This window comes from Garra rufa, chromosome 21 (assembly GCF_049309525.1).
Source record: "Garra rufa chromosome 21, GarRuf1.0, whole genome shotgun sequence".
Taxonomy (NCBI): domain Eukaryota; kingdom Metazoa; phylum Chordata; class Actinopteri; order Cypriniformes; family Cyprinidae; genus Garra; species Garra rufa.
The window spans coordinates 26,228,700-26,256,066 of NC_133381.1; the positions used below are offsets into that span (position 1 = coordinate 26,228,700).

General features: G+C 36.8%; 1 protein-coding gene across 1 annotated transcript in view; it reads right to left on the reverse strand.

The window, feature by feature from the left end:
* Positions 1-27,367, reverse strand: part of grid1a (glutamate receptor, ionotropic, delta 1a) — a 154,380-nt gene that overhangs the window by 26,871 nt on the left and 100,142 nt on the right. The window contains exons 4-7 of the mRNA XM_073826752.1: positions 25,687-25,860; positions 18,086-18,247; positions 17,804-17,923; positions 3,398-3,499 (exon numbers count right to left, since the gene is read on the reverse strand). Coding sequence (XP_073682853.1) covers positions 3,398-3,499; positions 17,804-17,923; positions 18,086-18,247; positions 25,687-25,860 — 558 coding nt within the window. The remainder of the gene's footprint in view (positions 1-3,397; positions 3,500-17,803; positions 17,924-18,085; positions 18,248-25,686; positions 25,861-27,367) is intronic.

Sequence of the window (27,367 nt, forward strand, 5' to 3'; positions counted from 1 at the left end):
GTATAGACAAGAGAATTCATTTGTAGATGTTTTCAGACAATGGCATTAGAAGCTTAGATTTCCCATAATTTACATGCATTTCCCAAGGCATCTTGACAGTAATGGACAGGCTTAAAAGCTGACATAGCTATTATTTGCCGTTAGTGTCAGACAGATTTAGATTGAATCTTATCATTTATTCATTTGAAGAGGAAGCAAAGATGAAAGCAGATAACACCCTGACTAATAAGTCTGGACATATTTTTGCAAATAAAAGATTTAATATTGATCGTGAGCCCTATTTTTGTGGCGAATCTGTCTGTTCGGGTCGTGACTTGTGGTTAGAATGGCTTTCTGTCACATTCAAAACAGTGGCTGACGTGACACTTTTACCAGTGAAAGCTGGGACCCTATGGTCTCAGGTTAATCTAAATGAAGTGTTTCAGCTGACCTGTTACGCCAGGGAAGCGTGCAATGCCTCATCAGACAGAAATTACCTTTTTAAATTCACCTGGGCAATTTGCAGAAAGGAATATCGCCACCAAACAAGATTGACTGTTTGTGAAGCAGGCCTTGTGCACTCAAATACAGACAGATGAAATATCTGAGACTCAGGCCAGTGCACTGTAATTGTATTTAGAGAAACCACAACAATGATAGACTGGAGAATAAATAAAGAGCAAACCCCAAAGGAATCCCTGGTGAAAACTATTGAGAGTCTGCATGACTAAAATAATGATGTCTGACGAGAGACAAGACAAAAACCACACAGCGCAACCATGTGGAAACCTATACTGTTTATGAGAATCATAAACATGTCACTGTGATCCATGATATATTGTAGTAACAAGATGTCAGTTTAATTCTGATTTGATTTGAAAATTTATAGAATAGGGCAGATTTCAGAAATTGTACTTCTTATTATTGCATGGTGTCAATTTGTTATTAAATAATAATTAGGCCTATTTTAAAATGGCATTTCTTATTTTAAAATGGTGTAAAATGAATATAAGCTCAAGTATACTAAGTCATAATCTTCCATGAAAGTATAGAAAGTTTAAGATTTACTTGTCACACTGTTTCTGCATGCAGCCTGATTTTAGAGTCACAGTCATTCAAATGAACTGGAAAATCAATATTTTTACACAGTCCTAGCCACAATTAGTATACTGTTAGATGTACACTGCCATTCAAAAGTTTGTGTTCAGTGAGATTTGTAATGATTTTAAGATTTTCTAATGAATTCTCCTGTGCTCATTAAGGCTTCATTTACTTGATAAAAAATGCAGAAAAAAGCTGTGATATTGTGAAATATTATTACAGTTTAAAATAACGGTTTTCTTTTTAATATATTATATAGAATATAATTTGCTTCTGTGATGCAAAGATGAATTTTCAGCATCATTATCAAAAGAAACAATGCTACTGCTACCACTAATCTTTTGCAGTGTCTAGAGGAGGTTAAATCATGGCTAGCTCAAAACTTCCTCTTCCTAAATGAAGACAAGACCGAGGTAATTGTTTTTGGTCCTAATGAGAACTCTCAGTGTATTAGCCCTGACCTGGACAGTTTATCTGTCTTTAGATCCTCGCAGGTGCGTAACCTTGGTGTCCTCATTGACCAGCATTTAAAATTTGATAAACATATCGCCTCCGTTTTTGGATCCAGATTCTATCAGCTTCGACTACTGTCTGAAACACTTTCTCACTCCCAAAACTTTAGAAATGGCTGTTCATGCATTCGTTACGTCTCGTCTAGATTACTGCAATTCTTTATATTGCGGTATATCCAAGTCTCAAATTGCACGCCTACAGCTTGTCCAAAATGCGACTTCTTCGTAAATGCCATAAACATGAACACATCACCCCGATTCTGAAAGATCTTCACTGGCTGCCGGTCTCTCAGAGAATTAATTTTAAAATCCTTCTCTTTGTGTATAAATCTCTACATAACCTAGCTCCCGTCTACCTCTCTGAACTTCTTCGTCTTTACTCTCCATCTAGAACACTAAGATCTTGTGACCAGGCTCTATTAGTAGTCCCACTCGCGAGGCTCAAGCGTAGAGGGGCGCGTGCATTTGCGGTATAGCAGGGCCTCAACTTTGGAATACCTTGCCTTTAGAGATTAGAACGGCACCTTCTCTGTCTTCTTTTAAGTCCTGGCTCAAAACCTATTTTTTTCTCTTTAGTGTATTGATTTTTTTATACAGTTGTTTTAAAACGGGTTGTTTTACTTTTGTGTATTTGTTTTTGTGGTATGTTTTATGATTTTGCTTTTCTGTGAAGCACTTTGGTCAGCCTGAAGGCTGTTGTAAATGTGCTATACAAATAAAATTGAACTTGAACTTGAACTTGATTACTTCAGTTGTTAGTGTCACATGATCCTTCAGAAATCATTCTAATTCTGATTTATTATTTTTATGAACAGTTGTGCCACTTAATTTAATTTTTTTTGAACCTGTGATATTTTTTAGGATTCTTTGATGAATAAAAAACAAAAAACAGCATTTATTCAAAACAGATTCCCCTATTCAAAATAGGATTTTCCCCTAACAATATAAATCTTTGCTATCACTTTTTATCAGTTCAGCACATCTTTGCTGAATGAAAGTATTAATAAAAAAAGAAGAAAAATGTACTGACCACAAACATTTAAATGGTAGTTTATATTGTTACAAAAGATTTCAATTTTAAACAAATGCTATTGTTTTCAACATTGATAATAAATCAGCATATTAGAATGATTTCTGAAGGATCATGTGACACTGAAGACTGGAGTAATGATGCTGAAAATTCCGCTTTGAATAACAAGAATAAATTACATTTTAAAATATATTCACATATAAAACAGTTATTTTAGATTGAAATAATATTGCACAATATTACTGTATTTTTTATTATTTTTGGATCAAATAAATGCAGCCTTGATGAGCATAAGAAACTTCTTTATAAAAGCTTACTGATTCCAAACTTTTGAACGGAAATGTAGTTTAAGGACAGATGACACTCCAATGTTTTTCTGCATTACACCTGATTACAATAAGTAGGGCATGTTCCTGGAAAAGCAATCGTTATTTATGGAATAAAGTTCCTACAATCCAATCTATACATCTTTGTTGGAATAACACTCCTGGAATAACATTATTATTTACCAGTCAAATTTGATATTAGCATTAAGGTCACAGTTAGGCTTAGGAATGGGGTTAGTGGCTTAAACAACATCCTTTCACCAAGAATTGGTGTTGGCGGGAGGAGAAATGATTGCTTGACAAAAATGTTATTCCATGAACATGCCCTACTTACAGTTTGAACATCATGTTATGCTTTTTATTCTACAGTGACTGTAAGAGTAAGCCGACATCAGTAAGACATTGATTGTACCAACGGGGAGCTGAATCAGATTTACTGAAATACGCACCAGTAAGGTCACCACTTTTAGGGTAATTCCTTGCATGCCATGCTCAGCCCGGTTCTCCCTCAGACTGCCGTTCAGCCCACGATCAGAGTCCCACGTTGCCAGCTGGGAGATGGAGAAAGAGAGATTGTGATTGAGCTTTGATCAAGTTTGAAACAGCAAAAATGATTGCAAAGAAAAGAGAGAGGAGGAAAAAAGATTAAGGAACAGGACAGTTGCTGAAAGCCAGGGATGGCCTTATACGACCCAAGTTTTTGTCTCCAAACATTTAACCCCTCACCGCTGAACAAAAATCAGTAGCCCTTTCGGGAATCATCTCTGAGGTTCAGCTATTTGTGCTTTTGTTACACGCCCAGGTGAAAATGTTCATGTGTGAGGTGGTTGCCTAGGCAACAGCTGTCACATTTCCCCTTCTCTTTTAAAACTAAAATGCAACACACCCAAGTGCATGCGCACATACACACACCTACTCTTTGTCGATATGCTTTCACAGGCTGTTGATTACAGTCAATATCAGCACAGAGAACAAATAAACCAGAAAACAATGCAACAGTACAAAGTTTCTTAATTTCTGAAGGCCACAAAGCTGAACTGATGCCACTACAACAACAAAAAATCTTAATTTGAAGCCTCTATATAATCATTCCTGAAGGACATACACATGATTAAAACTTGTAAAGTTTTAGGTAAGATTAAGTTTGAGCTTTTTGTATGGTGTAAATGACATGCGCATCAAGCATCATTTTGTTTTCAGTCTCATTCTGTATGCAAATAGATGTCAATAAAATCCAAAAGCAATTTTTTATGCAAATATATTACAGGTTCTGTGTCCCTGGAACACAAATTAAGATCTTTTTAATGAAATCCGAGATCTTTCTGAATACTCTATTCAACAACTTGTTGAAATTGTTGAATATAGTCGCTATTTTATTATTTTAGGACTATTTTATCTCACCTGATCTCATGTTGTTTTTTTCGTAAGACGTGAAATACATACCAATATGTACAAATCACTGCAGTTTCTAACAAAAACGAACGATCTCATAAGCTCAGCCGGCTCGGAACTGGACTTAGGGTGCAAAATCCTTGGGTACGAATCCCGTGAAAAAAAAAAAAAGACTCACGATTAAAGAGCTAAAAGATAAAAGATCAAAAAACAGGCAAAAACGGCATACTTGCCATACACAGCACTTGACCGCATTACATGTCTATATCACTTTGCCACACGATTTCAGTTATTTAAAAGGTCTTTACAGCCCAAAACAGCAAAATAACCCAAAACCACAACGACACTGGCCGAACAAGTAAATACAGTAAACAATAGAATAAAAATGACAGATTATTTTCATGTTTTTGATACAATATTACGATTTATTATGTATGGAAAGCACAACTTCCATTTCTCCCACTCTCTCTCCTTTACAGACGCAGACACATACAGTTTGCACACACGTTAGCATATGCGTTAATGTTGTTAGCTCTGCTCTGACAATTAATAACTTAAAAACTACATTTCTTACAAGTCAGGTAGCAACAGCATGGTCTTGAAGAAAATTAACTTAATGTTTCACTATTAGTAGAGACGATGCTGCCAATCACTTTTGAGAGATGCACAGACTTCACAAGCTTAATCTCTCTCTCCCTCTCTCTTTCTGTCTGTCTGTCAGTCTGTCAGTCTGTCTTAACTTCATTATTAACTTCATTTGTTTGCTATCAACGGCTCAAGTGTCCTTTCTAGGTCTAAAATGACATTTTGGAATTAGCAACAAAGGCGTTGGATGAGCTGCGTAAGAAATTAATCCTACACACAATAGCGTTTTAAGGACAAATACCAGACGAATGTCTTGAAATATATCATCTGATTGATGTCTTAAGGTGTGGTAACCATAGTATAAGCGGAATAATTGACTTCGGTCCGTTGAATTCTATGGAAATGAAGGAATTCAAGGCATTACACCTCGGGTGTGCATTATTTTCGTAGAATTCAACGGACCAAATTCAATTATTCCACATTACTTTCTAAGAATTCAACAACCCAATTTGCATATACTCCAGAATGTTATGAAGAGTGATCAGATGAATTGCATAGTCCTTCTTTGCCATGAAAATGAACTTAATCCCCAAAAAAACCTTTCCACTGCATTGTTAAGAAGGCTTCGGGGGCGTCCAAGAAAGTCCAGCAAGTGCCAGGATCGTCTCCTAAAGAGGATTCAGCTGCGGGATCGGAGTGCCACCAGTGCAGAGCTTGCTCAGGAATGGCAGCAGGCAGATGTGAGCGCATCTGCACGCACAGTGAGGCGAAGACTTTTGGAAGATGGCCTGGTGTCAAGAAGGGCAGCAAAGAAGCCACTTCTCTCCAAAAAAAAAACATCAGGGACAGATTGATCTTCTGCAAAAAGTATGGCGGGTGGACTGCTGAGGACTGGGGCAAAGTCATATTCTCTGATGAAGCCTCTTTCCGATTGTTTGGGGCATCTGGAAAAAGGCTTGTCCGGAGAAGATAAGGTGAGCGCTACCATCAGTCCTGTGTCATGCCAACAGTAAAGCATCCTGAGACCATTCATGTGTGGGGTTGCTTCTCATCCAAGGGAGTGGCCTCACTCACAATTTTGCCCCAAAACACAGCCATGAATAAAGAATGGTACCAAAACACCCTCCAACAGCAACTTCTTCCAACAATCCAACAACAGTTTGGTGAAGAACAATGCATTTTCCAGCACGATGGAGCACCGTGCCATAAGGCAAAAGTGATAACTAAGTGGCTCGGGGACCAAAACGTTGAAATTTTGGGTCCATGGCCTGGAAACTCCCCAGATCTTAGTCCCATTGAGAACTTGTGGTCAATCCTCAAGAGGCGGGTGGACAAACAAAAACCCAGTAATTATGACAAACTCCAAGAAGTAATTATGAAAGAATGGGTTGCTATCAGTCAGGATTTGGCCCAGAAGTTGATTGAGAGCATGCCCAGTCGAATTACAGAGGTCCTGAAAAAGAAGGGCCAACACTGCAAATACTTCAGTACATCACAGAAACAACTGAAACAAAGATCTAAAAGCAGTTGAGCAGCAAACTTTGTGAAAACTAATATTTGTGTCATTCTCAAAACTTTTGGCCACGACTGTACATGTCGGTAAGTATTTAGCATCTTGCGAAAAAGTTCCCACAGGTGCGTTTTCGTCATGAGATCAGGTTGATTTTATCGATGTCCTTACTAGATTTCAGGGCCTTGAACGTAGTAGTTGCGCTGCTGTCTATGCTGGGTCAAAAGGCTCTCGGATTTTGTCAAAAATATCTCCATTTGTGTCCTAAGGATGAACGAAGGTCTTACGGGTTTGGAGCGATATGAGGGTGAGTAATTAATGACAGAATTAAAATTTTTGGGTGAACTTTAAGGGACAGATTTAACAGCTTGCGTCAGTGCAACAATCCGTTGGTGTTTAAAAACCACTGTAATGATTTATCAAAGATGTGCTTTGAAAAATTAGCATTCAAAATGCATGGACAGTCACTTATTGCATATGCATTTGTTTCCCTTTCTCTTTCAGGAACAAAATTTATGGGAGGAGAGTATTTAAATGAATTCACTAAGGCTTGTGGTAGTCATTTTACTGATATTTGTGCCATTATTTTCCCCACACACACCCACACACAAAATAAACCAGTTGCTAATTTGCCCTACTCTTGGTAGATCGCATTGGTCATTATGGAAATGATCTGGTTGCGTTTGTGTTCTTTATTGTGTGTACTGTCAATAGATCAGCCACAGAACTTTCCACTCCCATCAATGCTTTCATGGAATTGCACTCTCACACTAATTTGCCATAAAGCGTGAACATCTTGGCTACAAAAAAGAAAATAAGTTCAAATACAATTAGTATGTTAAGTGGTTTAGGCTGAAATAATTGCAGAAATTTCTGGATAGCTACAATAGAGATATTACTGAATATGCACATAAGCTTTATACAATACAGAATATGCACATTAATCTTCATTCAGTTTTGGTTTCTTTATATTATTCCTTGAACAAAACCTCTTTCATCTTTGTGGGTATTATCCTGTCTGTGAGTCACCACATTAGTAGCATATAAGCCAGTTGCTGAGCCAGTGTAGAAATGACAAAAAAAAAAAAAAATGCTTATATTCTCTCTCCACAAGCAATGACAGCGCTTCTGTAAAACACAGAGCCGCACTTCAAGATGAAAGCTGTGATGCATCTATCTTTAACTCCAGGCCCATTCATCATAATCCCAATATCCCACCAGATCCATTCCTCCACTGTGACGGATTCAGCAGGCCACTGCACTAACATCTTGAGGAGAAGTAACACTGACCCTGAAATCATGTACGGCTCTTGTCTGGCCAGCGTTTGACCCCCACAGTCTTCTGTGAGTGACAGGATGACAGAGGCTTTAGAGTCTGCCCCAGTGACACGAGTTATATGTCTTCTCACAGGATCCTTGTCACAATAATAACCCTTACCTCAGCCATAATAGCAGATTTAGTTTTTACAAGCAAGAAATATTGATTTAATCTCATCAAAACAGAAAGAATAGAGAAGAAAGACAAACAAATAAAAGCAATTTGGATAGTTGTCACGCTTATTTTATTAAATCCTCTAAGCTATTTTCTTTTTGTTTAGTTCTGTAGTAGTGATGATTTTTCAGCGTTTTTTCAGCAAGTGACAAGTGTCTTTATGAGTAAGTAATTTGAATCATTCACTGATTAATTTATGGATGAAACTAAGGAATGTCTTTATAAGTGAGTCATTAAATAACTCACTTAAGTGATTAATTAGAAAACACTGAATCATTCAGGAATGAAACAAGGAACTCTCTTTATACAAGAGTCACTGAATCATTGACTCAAGTGATTCATTCTAAAACACTGAACTATGCGGGTAGAAAAGAAGTTACTGATGTCAAATTAATCTTTAAAAAACATTTGGAACTTTTTCGCAAGAGGCAAAATATGTACTGCCATGTATGTTTTGTGATATATTCAATGTGAACTCCCCACTGAGTGGGACTAAATGAGTGTTCTTTTGAACGTACATATGGCTGCATTTGCACTGCATTTGCGACTTAATATGTCCGTTGAGTGTTGCAATAACACTAAGATTCTGTGACATTTTAAAATAACAAAAGCAAATGTGAGGTAAAAACACAATTGCAAACATGCCGTTTTAGCTTGTTTTTCGATCTCTCATCTTTCAGCTCTTTCATAGTAAGTCTTTTTGATTCTTTTCTATTCTAGTCTATTTGTACCCAAGGATTCTGCATTCCTAAATCCGATTCTGTGCCGGCTGAGCTACCGAGTAAACGTGTTATGTTCGGAAAGCAAAACATATGGAGCTGTAATCATAACTGTGTACTAAAACAATTGCAAGTGCTCACTGTTTTACCCCCTCTAGTGTTCATTTCTGTTGAAAACGGCAGTGATATGTACTTTTTTGTACGTATTTTGCATCTTGCGAACAGTTCCCACAGGTATGTTTTCGTTATGAGATCAGGTAGGAAGGACTCTTTACTATCCAATCAGGACATGGAAGAGGATTTGTGAGTGGCAATAAAGCACTGGTATGGTATGGAATGTCTGGGTTATATTTATACTACAAACATGCATGCTATATATAATTTTTTTTTATTCAAAAGATGTACCTACTCAAAGAATATGCGATTTCAGAAACAGCCAATGTCTCTATAAATGAGTCAATGAATGATTCACATAAGTGATTCATTCAAATTGTGGATCAATTCAGGAATAAAACACCAGTTCTGTGTGTTTCTAGGAGATGCACAACAGTGATTCCATTTCGTTTGGATCTTTTCTCACTGACTGAGCAAAAACAGACAGTCACTGCTGATATTGTGTCTAAAATGTAAATAAATTAATGTTAACTTCTTGTTTATTGAACTGTTGTGTAAAAGCAATATCAGACCCGCAATTGTACAGCTGGTGTCAGTGCCCTCATCTCTGCCAATTTGGCTCCACGGCATGGGAGTGTCATGGATTTCTGTGGGTTTTAAATCAAAGATATTTTGCCTTACTGTGTTGAGATCGATCTGTGAATAGTGTGATTTAATCAGCTGTGTTATAGTCTTACTTTGGACTGAAGTTGAATCAGAAATGTAGTTGTTCAGAGAGCTGTAAGTTCAGCAGTAAGCTGAAAAAATTCATCTATCTTCTCTCTCTGCCATGTTTTCCCAGGTGAAGCAGACAGGGTTTTTTCTCTATTTCTCATACGTCTCCTCCAAAATTTTCTCTTTTAGATTTTGCCTGTGCTGTTAAATAGTTAATCATGTGGGTGGGTGTTGACAGAGATGAGAGCAATGTGGCTTGTCCACTGGAGATGTTCTGTCAGCGAACACTTGAAAGCCAGATCTATCCTACAGCACAAAAGAGATATCCAACATCCACAAGTGTGTTTGTCGATGTGTGTGTAGAATCGCACTTACTAAACTTCAGGATCATGTCTCTTAAAGGGAAAGTTCACCCTAAAATATAATTTTTGTCATCATTTATTTCCAGCCCTGATATTATATGAAAACAAAAGAACTGTAATCTTTGGGTAAACTATTCCTTTAACCAGAGCATAATATATGCGTATTGTCACATCAGTATTTACTTTGACAGGAAGCCGATTAACAGTTACAAAACCTCTCACACAGTAGCGATACTCCAATATAAATGAAGCTTCCTGTTTACAGACGTCAAGCTGAAATCAGGGCTCCAGTAGTCCTTTTTTTTCCCAGCATTTGCATAATTCATCTCTGACTGCCTTTTGTCTTTGCCGAGTGTTGTGTCGGCCGCTTTGTACTGCCAGACTCTGAGCTGGTTTGTGCCGTTTCCTAGCCTCTCATTCTCTCATCTCTTGTTTGTGATATTAGTGCTACAAGCCAAGCAGAATCCCGCCTGTGAAGACACATGAACATTTTGTCAAGACTAAAGGTCTGGGAGCCAGAAGTTTACAGCCTTTATTGTTTGTGACTTGGAGAGCTGACGTCTCTACTTGAGAGCACATGGGGGAAAGAGAAAGAGGAACAAAGAGCCAGGGAGAGAGGATTACACACAAACAGTACCATACAGTAGGAAACAGTATGAGAGACAGCGTCGTGCAGAGCGACGGGGAGAGAGAGACTTTTAAGGTGCAAAGATGAAGCTGAAATTTCTTCTCGTATTGTGAGGGCTGTTGACTCTTTATGATTCTGTAAGCTGCTGTTTCTGTGATTGGTAAGAGAGAGAGAGAGAGAGAGAGAGAGAGAGAGAGAGAGAGAGAGAGAGAGAGAGAGAGAGAGAGAGAGAGAGAGAGAATGTCTTTTGGCCTCTTTATTGAGTCGGTGAGAGAAACTCATTACCATTCATCAAATCAAATGAGACTCTCACTCCCATGAGTGATAAATTCACCTCATCTCTGCATCATCACACTATCAAAATACACAGAAAAAATATCTGTCACAACTGTTCTGCTCTTTATGTGACTCACTGAGCCAATTTAAACACATTATGATGGATATATTATTGCTTGAAATCTTTAAATTGTTACAATTCTAGTATTTAACCTGTGAGATATCTTTTAAACAGACTGTGTTTTTTGACAGATTTTTTGAAGAATAGCGGGGAGTTTAACTGTTCAGGACAAACAATGGACTCATGAACAACTATCACTAAACAAAAAACACAGCGGTGGATCATTCAAGAAACAACACAGTATTAAGAAGTTCATGTAAACTTTTGAACAGGGTAATTTTTTATAAATTCAGGTATTATTTTCTCTTGTGAACAATATATAAACAACTTTTACGTGAACTATCTTATTCAGGTCAGTACTAAATAAAATTAACATGCATTTTTTATGATCCTACTATCACTAAAAAACAGCTGTGATTTTGCTGTGTATAGTATTAAAAATCAAATGTATGTAAACTTTTAAATGGGGTAATTTTTATAATTCAACTATTATTTTCTCTTGTGGACTATATGAAAATGTTTTTTTATGTGAAATATCTTGTTCAGGTCAGTACAAAATAAAAAAATGTGCATTTTGTATGAGCCCTCTTATTTCGGTAAATTAATTCACATTTGGCAGATTCTGCAAAGTGTACGTAAACTTTTGACTTTAACTGTGTAACCTCACTTTGAATCTATTATTAAAGGCTTATCAAGATTATTCATTAGTCTCTATTCCTGTCTAAAGCATTAAAAGTGTTATGATTAGTGACATTGTGAGGCTGTACTTCAGTCAGTGAATTATGAACAGACTGAACAATACAAACAAAAGTAAAAAAAAAAACACTTTTAAGAAAGACATTGAGAAGACAGAGCTTGATCAGAGAAAAACATAATGAATATACTGACTACATATATATATATATATATATATATATATATTAGGGGTGGGCATAGATTAATTTTTTTAATCTAGATTAATCTAGATTAATTTTTGGAATTAATCTAGATTAATCTAGATTAAAATGGCTAATTTGAATTCTGCTGAAGGCATTCAGAATATGTGTGCTACCCAAATAATGACTAAACATGTTACACCGTACTTTTATTTTGACAGGTTGCCGTGAAGTTTCTGTGTATTCAGTATGACATGATGCGAGTTTTCTCAAATGAAACGGTATAAGTGACACTCACAGCAGTTTTGGAGATGCAATGTGAGATGCAAATGCCAAAAATTATCGGGAGCGTCACGTGTGTTTCAGTATGCGTGTAGTAAAAGCGCGTCTCCACCATTCATAGTATGAATTTCATACATACAGCTAGGCAAACGGAACATACCGGATTCATATTAAAACGGTCTTTTTGCATTTCAGTTTTCACAGACACTAGTCCATATCGCGATTTGAATTAAGTGACAGACCATATTTGATTTATGAATCCAAAAAACGACGAATTTACGTGGCATTTCGCGCTATAGTAGATTCGGTTTTTATGAATGAAGGACGACGCGATCCCGTCTGTGTTTTGGCGGAGGAGACATAAACGCGCGACCATATTCTATAGTCTTTGGTATACATCCGCGTTAAACTATCAAGGTGAAAGTCATCATAGCTTGCGTAGTTTAGACCCAGCTCCCAACCCAATTTTGAGAATAGATTAACGGCGATATTTTTTTTATCGCCCGATAAAAGTCTCACGTTAACGCAGCACGTTAACGCCGATAACGGCCCACCACTAATATATATATATATATGTGTGTGTGTGTGTGTGTTAGAAAAATAAAGAGCTTTTCAGGTTTTGCCCTTGCATTTTTTTCCCTCACACTAAGACACGTGTGTCCTTTGAGACCTATGAGGTCAGCTGTATGCTTCTTTTCACTGGATGCTCACAGAGGTGGACAGAGGCTCATTAAGGCTCTTTTTTTCTCCCGGATTCACCTGCAACCCTCTGCCAACCCATTGCCACGGGAACTGCTCAGACAATTGTGCTGAGGTCACCCACGTTGCCTTGGACAGGCTCAAACACAATACCTGTGTTCCTCCAAACACCTACTATTAGCCTGATGTCACTGCAATACAATTACCAGATCAGTCATTAGATCATGTATGCAACCTTTCACTTTGGCCTTATTTTTTTACAAGTATGTGCAGGACAAAATGACAATGATCTTGTATATTAAGATCATTAATTTGTTCAATTAGTGTTTTAAAAATGTCCTGTCAATCTGACCCTGCTGCCAATATTAGATCACTAAACTATTACTATTAATTCAATAATCAACTGAGAGGCTTGTCAAGTTCATCAACCTTTTAGAGGTTTCTCTTCTCAGCACCTGCTCCCCACATGAAAGTGTTGGGCTGAGCCGCTCTGAACAGGACTGGGAGCGGATCCATCATGTAGAGATGCTCGGTTTCCCAGTCTGGATTACACCGCATGAGAACAGACAACTTAATGAAAAGAGAAGATTAAAAGAAAGTGAGCGAGGGAGATGGGGAATGACACAGATGGAATTGGTGAGAATGAGAGAGAGAGAGAGAAAATAACATCTCTGTCTTCATTATGGAAGTAGATTCCACTCGACGTCTGGCTGAAAAATAACCTCCTCGTTCCAAACATCCAGTATACTAGACACATTTTTTTTTTGCTCTGTAGCAATTGTTGGGTTGTCAGGCCAACTTCTGAGTGCATATATATATCAGGGGCATTTCCTCAGAAGAGGCAAGGGAAGCAGTGTCTCCTCAAAAATTGGATGAGAAAAAAATTCAAAGTAGAAAAATAAAACAAAGCCAATATTACAAAATATAACATTAAAAGTGTATAAATCACTAGTTTTTCTAAGGAAACACTGTCACCAGCGAGAAAAGTTACAGTGGGAATTTGCGTTTTTCTCATTATCCCCTGAGCCCATTAAGTTTTAACAGACCCCCTAAAGCATATGGTAGGTTTAGTGGGGGGTAATTGAGAATGAATGGGGGAAAGTCACGTGAGAGGAGGCAATGCCTCCACTGGGATATGATTGGATATGACTGGTTATGATCAGCTGTGATTAGTTCATGCGATATATCCTCCTCTTGTGTGCGTTTCGTGTTCACAAATCAGTCTGAAAGAACAATATAATGGCAGTAATGGGAAGACTGATTTTAAAAAGTAAGTAAAAAAGTCACACACTTAGATATAACCACTTTGTTGCATTAAAAAAAGACTTAAAATGGCATGAAAACATGAGTCTTTAGTGAGTAATCAGTTTGGTGAATTTTTAATTAAATCTCTGTGTCTGTGACCTATATTCAGGGCTTTGATGACTGACAAAAAATTCAAAAATAGTTAAAAGTTAACTACTGAATAGAATAGCTGAATGTAAGTTCACAAATAAAATATATTGTTTAAACTATGCCTTGAGTTCATTTTTTGGAATAAGTCTAAAATGTCTAAAAACATTAACTTGATGAGATTAATATTTGGCTTCAATAAATAGAATATTGATTACATTGTTCATGTAAAAATATAAAATAAAATATTTTTTTTTGATAAGTGCTGTTTAACCAAGAAAATGTGACTGATACATGAATTTACATTTGATTAAAAAAATACTTTGAGGACTTTGCCTCCTCATGTCAGAACACCACTTCAATAAAATGTGAGCTGCTCCAAAAATAATTATATGAATTAAATAGACATGTTTTTGACTGCTTTAATCACAAATTTTATTATTTTATTATTATCTATCTGATAAACCTAAATAATATATATATATTATTATATATTATTATATAAATTATTCATACCCCTGGCCAGCAGGTTTTCAAACAAAAAGTTTTTTTTTTACCGGAAATGATACAGGCTTCTCCCAAAAGATAATAAGAGGATGTACAAGAGGCAACATTGTGGAAAAAAAAAAAATATTTATTTCTCAGCTTTTATTTACATTTGAACAAAACGTGGCATGTCCAAAATTATTCATACCCTTTGCAAACTGTCACAGTCTATCCAAAGTTCTATACCATTCCAAATAGTCCAAGCTGTTCTAAAGCATCCAAATTACCCTGATTCATTGGGAACAGCTGTTTTAATCAACTCAACAGGTGAAAAACAGAAGCTCTCTGCTGTTGTTTGGGGACAGTCATGGCTAGGACAAAGCAGCTCACTGAGAACCTGCGGCTGCGCATTGTCAGGAAAGGGCTATAAGACCATATCTAAATGTTTTGAAGTTCCAGTGGCTACAGTGCAAAGTATTATTTAAAAATACAAGACGTTCCGCACTGTGAAATATTAAAAAAAAAAAAAAAATGGTAAAAGAATCACCATTAAGGCCATCCTGATGAATCTGGGCTCTGCTGGTGGCAACATCTCAAGGCAGACAGTCCAACGGACACTGCACACCATTGGGTTCCACGGACGCAGACCAAGGAGGACACCACTTCTTCAGATAAGGCAAATGCTCATCTGGAACTGTGGAGGGAGCTAAAGATCAGGGTGATGGCTAGGAGACCCTCCAACCTGAGAGAGTTGGAGTCCATCGCTAAAGATGAATGGGCAAAAATACCAGCGGAGACATGCTAAAAGCTGGTTAGCAATTATAGGAAGCGTTTGATTGCTGTAATAGCCAATAAAGGCTTTTCTATTGATTATTGAAAAGGGTATAAATAATTTTGGACATGCCACTTTTTGTTCAAATGTAAATAAAAGATGAGTAATACTTTTCCCCACAATGATGCCTCTTGTACATCGTCTTATTATCTTCTGGGAGACGTCTGTGTCATTTCTAATCAAAAAAAAAAAAAAAACTTGCTGGTTGAATAAAAATAACATTAAGTCAGAATTTGCCAGGGGTATGAATAATTTCGGGCTTGACTGTATATATATATATATATCAGAGGTCGCATTCATTGACAGAATTTTTTTTAGAAATGACAGAAAAATCTGAAGGCCGTCCGTCACTTTGACAGATTACACTGAGGATGACCTATTATAATTTGTAGCTGTAATTCCCACTCCTGTCCAGTTTGTGGCGAGTGCGCTCCAGTGTGGCAGCAGAGAACTGAATCCAGAACAAAAACGAAACTGTACATGCTACTACAAAGAAGCTACAATGATCTATCACGCCACATTATAGAGCGCCAAAACGGTATTTATTGACCTACTATTAGCCTGATATATCGACATAATTTGAAATTTAAGACTTGAGACAGGATGTGGTGTTGAACATGAAAAGTTAAGCAGTCTCATCTGTTTATCTGTTCTCTTCAAAATAAATGCCTAGATTATAAATCTATATTGTCCTGAAAATGTGAACAAACATAAATGCAATTAAATGTGGTATTAAAATATGAAAATTAAAATGACGGGTAACAATGGATTATGACGGAATTTTTACGACCCTGTCCGTTGACGGGCAATGTTAAAGTCTAACGCAACCTCTGATATATATATATATATATATTTAAACATTAGATATTATATTGCTTCCCTTATCAAATTAATGAATGTAATACAGCATATAAAATCTTTCACAATTAACATATTCTGTAATTTCTATCTTGGGACTTGGCAAAGAAAAAAAGAAAAAAACTAAAGAATGAAAAAAGAAAGAAAGAGAGAAAATGAAAGAAAAAAGAGGCATGGAGAGCAAAGAGTGGAAAGATGAAACCGCAGGAAGAGAGTCATGTGACATGCAGAGTGCCTCTATGCAGGCTTTAGAGAGCCCCGAGGAAAAGGCATCATTTTAAGAAGAGATCAGAGTGGAGAAATGCATATTCATGCTGACGGACAGCAGGATGTGTGTGTGTGTGTGTGTGTGTGTGTGTGTGTGTGTGTGTGTGTGTGTGTGTGTGTGTGTGTGTGTGTGTGCGTGTGTGTGTGTGTGTGTGTGTGTGTGTGTGTGTGTGTGTGTGTGTGTGTGTGTGAATGTGAAATCATTAGCTCTCTGTGTTTCCTGCCAGAGGCAATGGTCATGTTCAACTCACACACTCACTAATATTCAGGCTAGAAGATTGAGATTGTTTGGCGTGCGATAGACCCGGCAGCCCTGCTAATGACCACATCCACGTCGCAAAGCACTTCCACTGCCCTGCAAGCATGTGCATATGAGTGCTTGTGCATCAGATGGAGAGATGAAAGAGAACTAGAGACAGAAGCAATAATTCATTAGCTCTGACGGGTGTGTTGATGTTTGTGTGTTGTTGTGCGATCTAATGATCTCTGAGATATTTGTATGTGTTTGTGTTAAAGTATCTTGGCCATGTTCCATATCAGTGTCTCCAATTCCAAAACACAGCAGGATCCATCATTCAGTTGCTCGCACTCTCTGTCCATCTGTCTGTCTCACTCATCTCGCTTTCTGTCCACTTATCTTCTCCTTTCAAATATTTTTAGTTGCGCATCATGATTTCTGTCTGGTTTTTTGGAGTAGCTGATACTCCCAGACTACAAAATGGGCTCTGCTCTTTCACAGATATGTGTGTGACCTCTATGAGAAAAAAATTAGTCTTCTTATTTATTTTCTTATCACAATGCATAGGTCAGGATTTTGGTGGGTTACCTTCGTATGGCATAATCACATTATTATACAGGCAAAAATCTCCTTTGAAAACTATTCACAAATACAAACAAACAGCTGTATATATTATGGAAAAAAATCCTAAGACCAAGCAACTGGTTCAATAATTGCTTTCATAATTGTACCTAAACTAAGCAGGAAATTAAGTATTTGCCATATCATATAGTGTAAATTTTATCACCAGTGATCGATCTGTGTTATTTTAACTGTGCATTTATTTCATGTGAAACACATGAATACTATTTTTGAACAAGGCGACAACCAAGATAAAAAAAGATCATTGAAAAAATAATTGAGAAAATCATTGTATTGCATGCCAGATTTCCTCATAACATGGCAGGCCATGCTGTTAAAATTATCTTAACGTATTTCATGTCTTATTTATTGAGGAAGTAACTACTACTCACCCGCTTTACGTCTTTCCCAAATGTCTCACTGTAGCTGGTCCCCAGGATCTCAAACTGGACATGAGAATTTGCTCCATTGCTTCGGAAGTCCATTAAACCAGTGAGCCCAGAAATCCGCCCCTAAAAAAGAATGACAAATATAACTTCTGTTCAGTAAGAAATACATCATTCAAGGCAGAATAGTTTTATTGAACGCTACTGAACTTTAGTACGGTGAATTGTACAAAATTGAACCAGATCGAATTAAGCGTAAGTGAGATGAATTGTGAAGTAACTTTAGACCTTTTGGATTGTGTCTAGCATGGACCAGCCTCCGTTCCAGGGTTTAGTTGACTTCCTCATGCAGTTCAGACTGGCCATGCTGTGCCACTTCCTGTCCTCCAACTTCCGGTAGAAGGCATTGGCCAACATCAGCACACTGTCATACAGATACAGGCTAGACACCTAGAGACATATACAAAATGTATGTTGAGACATTCTGGTTAATTATTCTGATGTTTAAATTGCATACCAATGTAAACTGTGAAATTCCGCCACCTACTAAACTGGAGTGTGAAGTGCTGAAGTGCAAAGGAAAGAACAGATAAATTTACTACACAGTTGTTTAATTTTCAGACCTGATCTAATTACATAACTTCTGCAAATGATAAGAGTTATACAGGGTTGGAAAAACATAAGGGTGAGTAAATGATGACAGCTGTTGAAATTTGCAGTGAACATTTCCCGTATTCTATTAGTATTTCTAAAGATCATAAATATGCACAGTCATAAGGTTTGGCTATTGCTCCACATGGGTTTCATGATAACAGAAATGGAATGTGAACGCACAATTTACACAATTCAAAGAGCACAAAAATCTGGCTAAATCTCCTATGACATCTTGGCGTGTTAAATATCATCAAGGCGAAGAAAAGAACAGAACACTGCAGACAACAGGTGTCTAGGTGCGGCAATTATCTCTGTTTTTTCATGTTAATGGAGTAAATATTTTTACAGGGCTTTTTCCTATAGAACTCTGAAGTAGGAGCTAATTTAATTTCCCCCAAATGGAGCTTCTAGAACTAAGTATGCTCCTGGCTCTTGTGGTGCATACACACCAAAAAGAATGAACTTCCGCCAATAATTCTAGTAACTATGAGAATGTTCCTCTGGTAAGAAAGCTAATAATGTATTAAAAGATTAGTTGATTCCTGAATTAAAATTTCCTGTTAATTTACTCACCCCCATATCATCCAAGATGTTCATGTCTTTCTTTTTTCAGTCAAAAAGACATTAAGGTTTTTGAGAAAAACATTCCAAGATTTTTCTCCATATAGTGGACTTCAAAGGGGATCAGTGGGTTGAAAGTACAAATTGCAGGTTGCATGCAGCTTTTAAGTGCTCTACATGATCCCAGCAGAGGAATAAAGGTCTTATCTAGCAAAACGATCAGTCCTTTTCTACATATATTGCTCAATATTCTCAGTTTGGACTATAGCTCTGCGAACACAACTTCAAACTTCAAGTAATCATGTTAGAAAATTCATGTTATAGTTCTTTGTGTGTTCAAAAAGGTAGGGTAGGGGAAAAAAAAAAAACCCTTCAAAATTGTCCAACATCGTTGTTTTACCTTTTTTTGTAAAAGACAATTTACTTTCTTTTCACGTTCGTGTTGTAAACACTGGGTTGGTACTTCTGCCTACATCACACATGACCTTTCCAATGTGAATACGCAATGCGTGAAGTTGAGCTAGTGGAAGACAAGCATTTGAGTTACAAAATTTTTAGAAAATGACCAATCGTTTTGCTAGATAAGACCCTTATTCCTCGGGTGGGATTGTGGAGCCTTTTGAAGCTGCATTGATACTGCAGTTCGGATCTTCAACCCGTTGAATGCCATTGAAGTCCACTATGGAGAAAAATCCTGGAATGCTTTCCTCAAAATCCTTAATTTCATTTTGACTGAAAAGGAAAGACATAAACATTTTGGATGACATTGGGGTGAGTAAATTATCAGGAAACTTTTATTCTGGAGTGAACTAATCCTTTAAGCACAATCCAGTCAGCACATATATAGTTTGTACAATGCAAATCCTTTGACTTTGATGTGAATGGTGCATTATAATGGGTTTCTGAAAGTGACACTTCATCATGAAACCAAAAGTACAAGTATCCTCTGACTAATGAAAGGTTCTGTTGTACTTTCGCAAATCCACTTCTACTACTTGATTGCAAATTAAAATGACTCCTTTCACAACCCCAAAACCAATCTTGTGCACTGCTGTCTGTCAAACGCTCTGTCAGTTTTTTCAAATGTGTAGGTGGCCTAAGCCTAAAACATTTTAAAGAAATGGCTGAATAGGGCTGTGCGACCAAGCCTCGTACTAAAATTGTTCTCGAACTTTGTGAAAGACAGATTGAGTATGTGAATTTGTCTGCTGACTCCCTCTTTGAGACAGAGAGCAAGAGGAAAAGAAAGAGTGCTGCAGGAGATTTTTTTGCATGGCTCTGCTCCTATAGAGAGCAGCTGTCGTGCTGAGAGACACCTGGAGAGAGAAAAGACACCCTGAACGACAGCGCTGTTATCGTCAAGGAGACGACAGTCTGGGGGGCGCACGGCCAAACTCAATGTCCCCTCAGACATGTGATCCTAACAAAACAACACACTTATGAGCAGATCAATGCGGGGGGAGAGAGAGAAAATGAAGGAGTGACAGAGAGGAAAGAATGTAAGTGAGGGAATAAAAAACGTCATTTTACAATGAAGATTACATCTTCATCCACTCTCTTTAATAGCTGTCTACAAAAAAGATGAGAGAGCTTCACTCCTGCTGGAGTCAAGACTGCACACAAGAGCAATAAAACAACCCCTTTTTTTCCAAAACCTTTACCATTTTCAAGCACAGGAAGGAAGGCAAACAGGAATGAATGCACCTGCCATCTTTTCATCCAGTTTGTATTCCTGCTTGACAACTGGCCAGTATAATACAGAATTATACTGCATTTAAATGAAAATAGAAGTCCACTATATGGAGAGAAATCCTGAAATGTTTTCCTGATCCTGAAAAAAACCCCCATAATTTCCTTACAGCTAAAGAAAGAAAGACATGAACATCTTGGATGACAAGGGGGTAAGTACATTATAAATTTTTGTTCTGGAAGTGAACTTCTCCTTTAAGTCGTTTTAGCTCCTATATTGCCAACAATTAACTTGTTTTGTGAATCTGGGTAAAGCTATGACTTAGTTTAGGGACCACTTCTCATTATTAACTAACAATTACCTAAGACTTTTGGCTCAAACTTGCCTTGCTGCTTATTAAAAGTTGTTAAGTTAAAGTAAGAGACCTAAAATATGGTCCTGCAGAATAAAGCATTATTATATTTTTTAAGTACTAATAAACAGCCAATATGCTAGTAATATGCATGCTAATAAGCAACTAGTTAATAATGAGAATTAAAAAAATGTTCTTCATAGTGCATTTGTCTAAATACAAAGTAGGTAAGATTTTAACCCAGTTCATGTTGAGATATTTACGTACAGTCTGTTGTGGTTGCATTATCTAATGTTAAAAAGTCCGTAGGCCGAAGACAAACTGATATATATGTAATGATACATGACACAATTTAAAAAATTGTTTAGTTTCACAACAGATGCAATGAAGTTATAAGCCAAAATCAAAGCAATTGCATCTCAAAAGCATTCTTAGCACTTAATTCAGCCAAGCAGAATAGTATACACAGACATAGCTACAGGCGTACAGCTGTGACTATGTTTCATTTCAGTTTACTACATGGTCAGCTTGCCACCAATGGTTTACTAAAACCTTAAGTGCCATATGTTGTATAAAGAAATGGAGAGCATTTCATATTTGCTCTGCTGAAGCTGGCAACCATATCAACAGCCCTTCTCACACTGTGGTCATGGTCGTCTGGGTTTATAGCTGAGGCACGATCTGTTTGCTCTTGTAAGATATATGCGAAAGCAGAAAATGCTAATGTGCCTGTGACATAAGATCACATGGTTTCGACCTCTGAGGCTCTTCATTCGTCCTCTAAGTGCTGAAGCGACTGCAGAACGCCCTGCCAGATGTCCGATTAGTCAGACATACAGTATCCTTGACATGGATTCATGGCTTCGAAAGCCTTGTAAGTCTGTGGATATATAAGCCAAAGCATTTTCTGCCTGCAAGTGTGACAAAATATGCTATCTTTTTTTAACCGATATAAAGCAAAGACTCACATGGTTACTAAGTAACAGACAACATGAATTGGTGGCTTTAAAGTACTTCCCTGTGTGCTTCTGTATGACTGTGAGCTAGATGAAACAATTCCTAACACAGTGTAGAATGACTTGTTTTAAAATCTGTGTGTTCCTCACTGAGAACTGCTGATACCACAGTGATAAGAATGTGCTTGTTCAATTTATTGAAAACTGACTTTCAATAAAGGCCACTAAGAGGTCTATAAGAAAGCTATCTGCTAGCATTTACACTTATCTCAATGCCAGCTGCTCAGCTGGCACAGGCACACAGAAGTACATGATTTTAAATCAGCTCACTTTCTCATGGGCTTTTTGATTTTCTTGCCCTTTTTAGATATCATGTCACTAAACACTCTGAAGATGAAGAAAAATAACAAAGAATGAAACGGAATTGGCGCTGATAGCCTTGAAGGCAATGCTGTGTTCTACACTATCCTATCATAAAAAAGGCCAAAAAAAGATAATTAAATAAAATCTTCAAACAAAGATTTTATAATATTTATATATTTTTTTTATTTTTATTATTTTATATAAAATACACTACCATTTCCAAAGATTTTTTAAAAATGTCTTAAGTCTCTTATGCTTACCAAAGCTGCGATTTTTTTTTAAATAATACAGTAAAAACTTTGATATTATGAAATGTTATTACAATTTAAATATATATTTTTTATTTTAATATATTTTAAAATGTATTTTTAGCAGTCATTTCTCTAGTCTTTAGTGTCACATGAGCTGTGAGAAATAATTTTAATATGTGGATGCTCAAGGAACATTTCTTATTATTAAAAATGTTGAAAACAGTTGTACTTCTGATTGTTTTTTGTAGAAACGGTGATTATTTTTTTTGGGATCCTTTACTGTCACTATTTATGAATTTAATGTGTCCTTGCTGAGAAAAAGTATTAATTTCTTAAAAACAACAACAAAAACTTCCAAACTTTGAAATGTAAGTGTATATATTAAAGTATTTTAAACTTTTACAATTTTACAGAATTTACAGCTACTTTTGAAAGGCTGTGAATGAAAGAACAAGAAAAAAAATGAGGCCTACATGAGACTTATACATTGGAGATCAAAATGAGTGAACAACCTACAATTTTCTAAATTTAAAAAGTGACTGCTTAGTCCTATTTAAAATGATCCTAACAGGGGTAGAAGGGCAGTTTTTTTAAGCATATTTAATACATTTATTTTATTTTAAAGCATAGTCTAAAAAACTTAAATGAGATATTTGAAAAAGAACTTTAAAAATTAGAGAATACTTTCAGAGACCTCCAAGTTATTGGTGTTAATCTGGCACCTGGTGCTAAGTTCCTTAATTATATGACAAACCCTATTCAACTGGCGGCATTCCTCTAAATTCCACTTACATTGAAAGATGGTGGGCTGCTCTAAAGTGACTGAAACCCTGAAAATGAAGGCCAAAGGGATGACCATTTCAGCCACTGCAAGAGAAACTGGTCATTCCAAATCTGTGATTTCTTGAACATTGCAGGTTTACAATGACACTAATCCATTCAGGTCCACCTAAAAGGCTGGTCATCCATGTAAGACAAATGCATGAGAAGACAGGATAATGCAGAGACTCTCAATGGGGAATCGGTTCAACACTGCAGCTAGAATTGCTTGGCATTTCTGACAGCTGTAACCCTCCACAATTTTAGCTGTATCTTCTTTCATAATTTTGATCACTTTGTTTTCCACAATTTTTTGTTCTCTGGATATTTTGTAAAAAAATGTTAGCAGAACAGTGGTATACCCACAGCTAATATTCCTTCCAATTTTTATTTATAGATTGTTCTTGAATTTTGATCTCGACTATATAAGAACTGGACTGGCATCCCAGTCTAAATTCCTTCCCTACACTCCGTCTTACACGTTTATATCATTTCTTAGCACTGTATTTGCTTGTAGAAAAAAACCAAAAAAAAAACAATTCATAACAAAACAATTGCCACTATATGATTGAAAGCAGCCAGTTAATATGCTACTAAACGTCTAGTTGTAAATATTTCGACTATGTAACAATTGTGATGACACAAGCTTTAAATCTGAATGAATAAAACAAAACAACAAAATTAGGACATCAATTAGACAGATAAAAGCAAGCCACCCACAGAGCTTTTATTCAGCATTGCATGAACTGTCAGCATGGCGCGTGGAGACCCGTGGCCCGAGGGCTCGGAATCACAATGCCGCAACCTCTTGAGTTAATTAAAACAGCCAATCTGCTACAGCACAGATTACATCTCTTACTCCCTTCAACTCAAACTGTATCGTTAGCACCAATGGAGGGGTGAGAGGTATCCTTGCGGCTCCTAACATCTTGCATATCTCTTTGTCCTTTCTGTAAAGAACTCATTTCTCCTTTTGTGGTGCTGCTTTGGCATTAGCTGGTACGTAACCCTCTTTCTTCATGAATTATTGAGACAGTGAGCCCCAAAGAAAAGACACATGGATTTGCCATCTGCTCTAAAAGAGGGAAAATGGATTCTAAGACCAAAACAAGGTTTTCATAGAGTCAGAAACAGATACAGAGTTTTAATGCTGTGTAAGGGAGGGGGACTGTTTTCACAATTACAGTGTACCGTCTGTGACTTAACAAGATAATATTTGTTAACGGGTAAAAGCATCAGGGCACAGGCGGCTAATCTGGATCAGTCGCGCATAACCTTGTTTTGAATTAAGGTTCTAGAGAAATTAAGTGATACAACAAAGAAAATAAACATGACAGTTACTGCAGTCATTATGCAGCCTTGCAGATACTTCTAAATTGCAAATTCGAAGCTATAATGAAAAGACAATTACAGATAAATTCAGACTTGAACTATTGGAGTAAATCTCACTAACACAGCGCAATGAACTCTTTTGCTGCGAGTAAGCAGCTGCCATGTATTTAATATGTGCTATGAATATAAAACAACCTTTAGCAAAAGGCCACAGGATTGAGATTTCTAGTTGTAAATTCTGCGTTTAGCAGCTCATCGCAAAATAATTCATCGTCTCGCACAGCTACACTGTAAACAAAATCTGTAGAAATTACAGTATTACTGGCAGCTGGTTGCCAGTAACTTACTGTAGATTTTAATTTATGCTATTTACTGGCAACAGTTTGTTCAAAGTTAGTTGAACATTAAACATTAACAAGTCTTTATCTTTACAGAATAAAACTAAAATAACAGCCTCATGCAAAGCATTCTGGGAACCAAAATCTGAAGGAAAAAAACAGAAAAAGGTTGATGAAGGTTTCTGGTTCCCAGAATGCTTTGCAGTAGGTTGTTATTTTATAGTTTTATTCTGTAAAGACAAAGACTTGTTAATGTTTAATGTTCATTTAACTTTGAACAAACTGTTGCCAGTAAATAACATAAATTAAAAATCTACAGTAAGTTACTGGCAACCAGCTGCAGAACTACAGCAAATTTTTTACAGTGTAGATATTCTTGGAAAGGAAAAGACCATCTGAAGCTACTGACAGAACTTTGTTTGGCTTTTGATGAGCCAGTTGCAGGTTTATCTGAAAACGTTATGAGACTGCACTGAAGTTGACCTGAACTGACCATGACCTGCAGATCTATTTCTGATGAATGAGTGTGAATTCATGGCGCTCTTAAAAATGTTGCTAAGATACTGTACCTACCTCTAGAGACTGCAGGTACCCTTCCTGTGGGTCGCAAAGCAGCGAGGAGATGCGATGATTGTTTCTCATGCAGCGGATGTTGGTATCCCTCCACAGGGGGAAGATCTGCCGGATCACTGTCATCCGGCCCAGAGCGCTGTGGACAAGCTCCATGATCTCCGTGTCACTAACCTCCTACATTCAGAGACAGACAAGTATAGTGTCAAAACATACATATTAAAACCTGCTGGCACAAAAAGCCACCAAACAAATACATTAAACCCTGCTCTGTTCCTGTGTAATAAAGAACACACTGCTGAAAAATAAGGTTAAACCAGCTGGTCTTAACTGGCATTACTTGGTCTCCCAAGCTGGTTGTTATCTGACCTACAAGTGCCTAATACCTCTGCAAAAACACCAAACAGAAATAAGACATAATAAATAAATAACAAGCTAGCATACCAGTATTACAATCAGCATGCATTGTGCATGTAACCATAGAGATCTGCTGACAGTTCTTCTTAACGTTTTTTGTAAAATCAGAAACAAAGAGGGGTTTTGAGTGAGACTATTTTATTATACATTATTATTTAACCATGTTAAGGCTGGAATACACTATATGAACACACTAAATATATAAAACACTAGGTATTACACACTCTTGGCTTTGTACAGTATATTTCATTAAACAAACACTAAACGACTGCGGATCACACACTACCAGACTTTTAAATAATGACTCCTTTCAGAAGTTTACATACACATGATTCTTAATACTGTGTTGTTACCTGAATGATCCACAGCTGTGCTTTTTTTTTTTTTTTTTTTTGAGTAATAATTGTTCATTTGTCCCTTGTTTTTCCTGAACAGTTAAACTGCCTGCTGTTCTTCATAGTTCATGTCATTTTTGTGTATTTGAACCCTTTCCAACAATGACTGTATGATTTTGGAATCCATTTTTCACACTGAAGACAACAGAGGGACTCATATGCAACTAATACAGAAGGTTTAAACACTGACTGATGCTTCAGAAGGAAGCTTGATGCTTCAAGTGAGTGAAAACTTTTGAACAGAATCAAGATGTGTACATTTTTCTTATTTTGCCTAATTATCTAATTATTTTTCATTTAGTAATGCCCCTCAGAGGTTACAGAAGATACACACGTTTCCCTCATCTTCCAATTCAAAACATTTTCATCTCCTCTTCTCGTCGTTTTTATCATGCATTCTCGTAATGCAATGTGTTTCCATCTGAAGCATCCGTGAGTGTTTGAACCTTCTGTAATAGTTGCATATGAGTCCCTCAGCTGTCCTCAGTGTAAAGAGATTGATCTCAAAATGGTACAGCTATTGTTGGAAAGGGTTCAAATACATAAAAATGCTGAAAAACAGTGGGCAGTTTTCAGGTCAGTAGTAAAAAAAGAAAACATGCATTTTGTAGAATCCCTCTTATTTTGGTAATATAATTAACATTTTGTAGATTCTGCAAGTTGTAAGTAAAGTTGTGATTATTCGAAAGCAATAAATGAGATATCAATGTAATAAAGAAACAAATTTCAAGAAAACACAGCCAAGGAGGAAAAAAAAAAACCAAGGAAATGCTAAAATGCACAAAAAGCAAATGCATAAATCTCTTGCTATTCAAAGCAGAAGTAAATATCAGCATTAAAAGATATCGATCAAATATCAGAAGTGCTTCAGC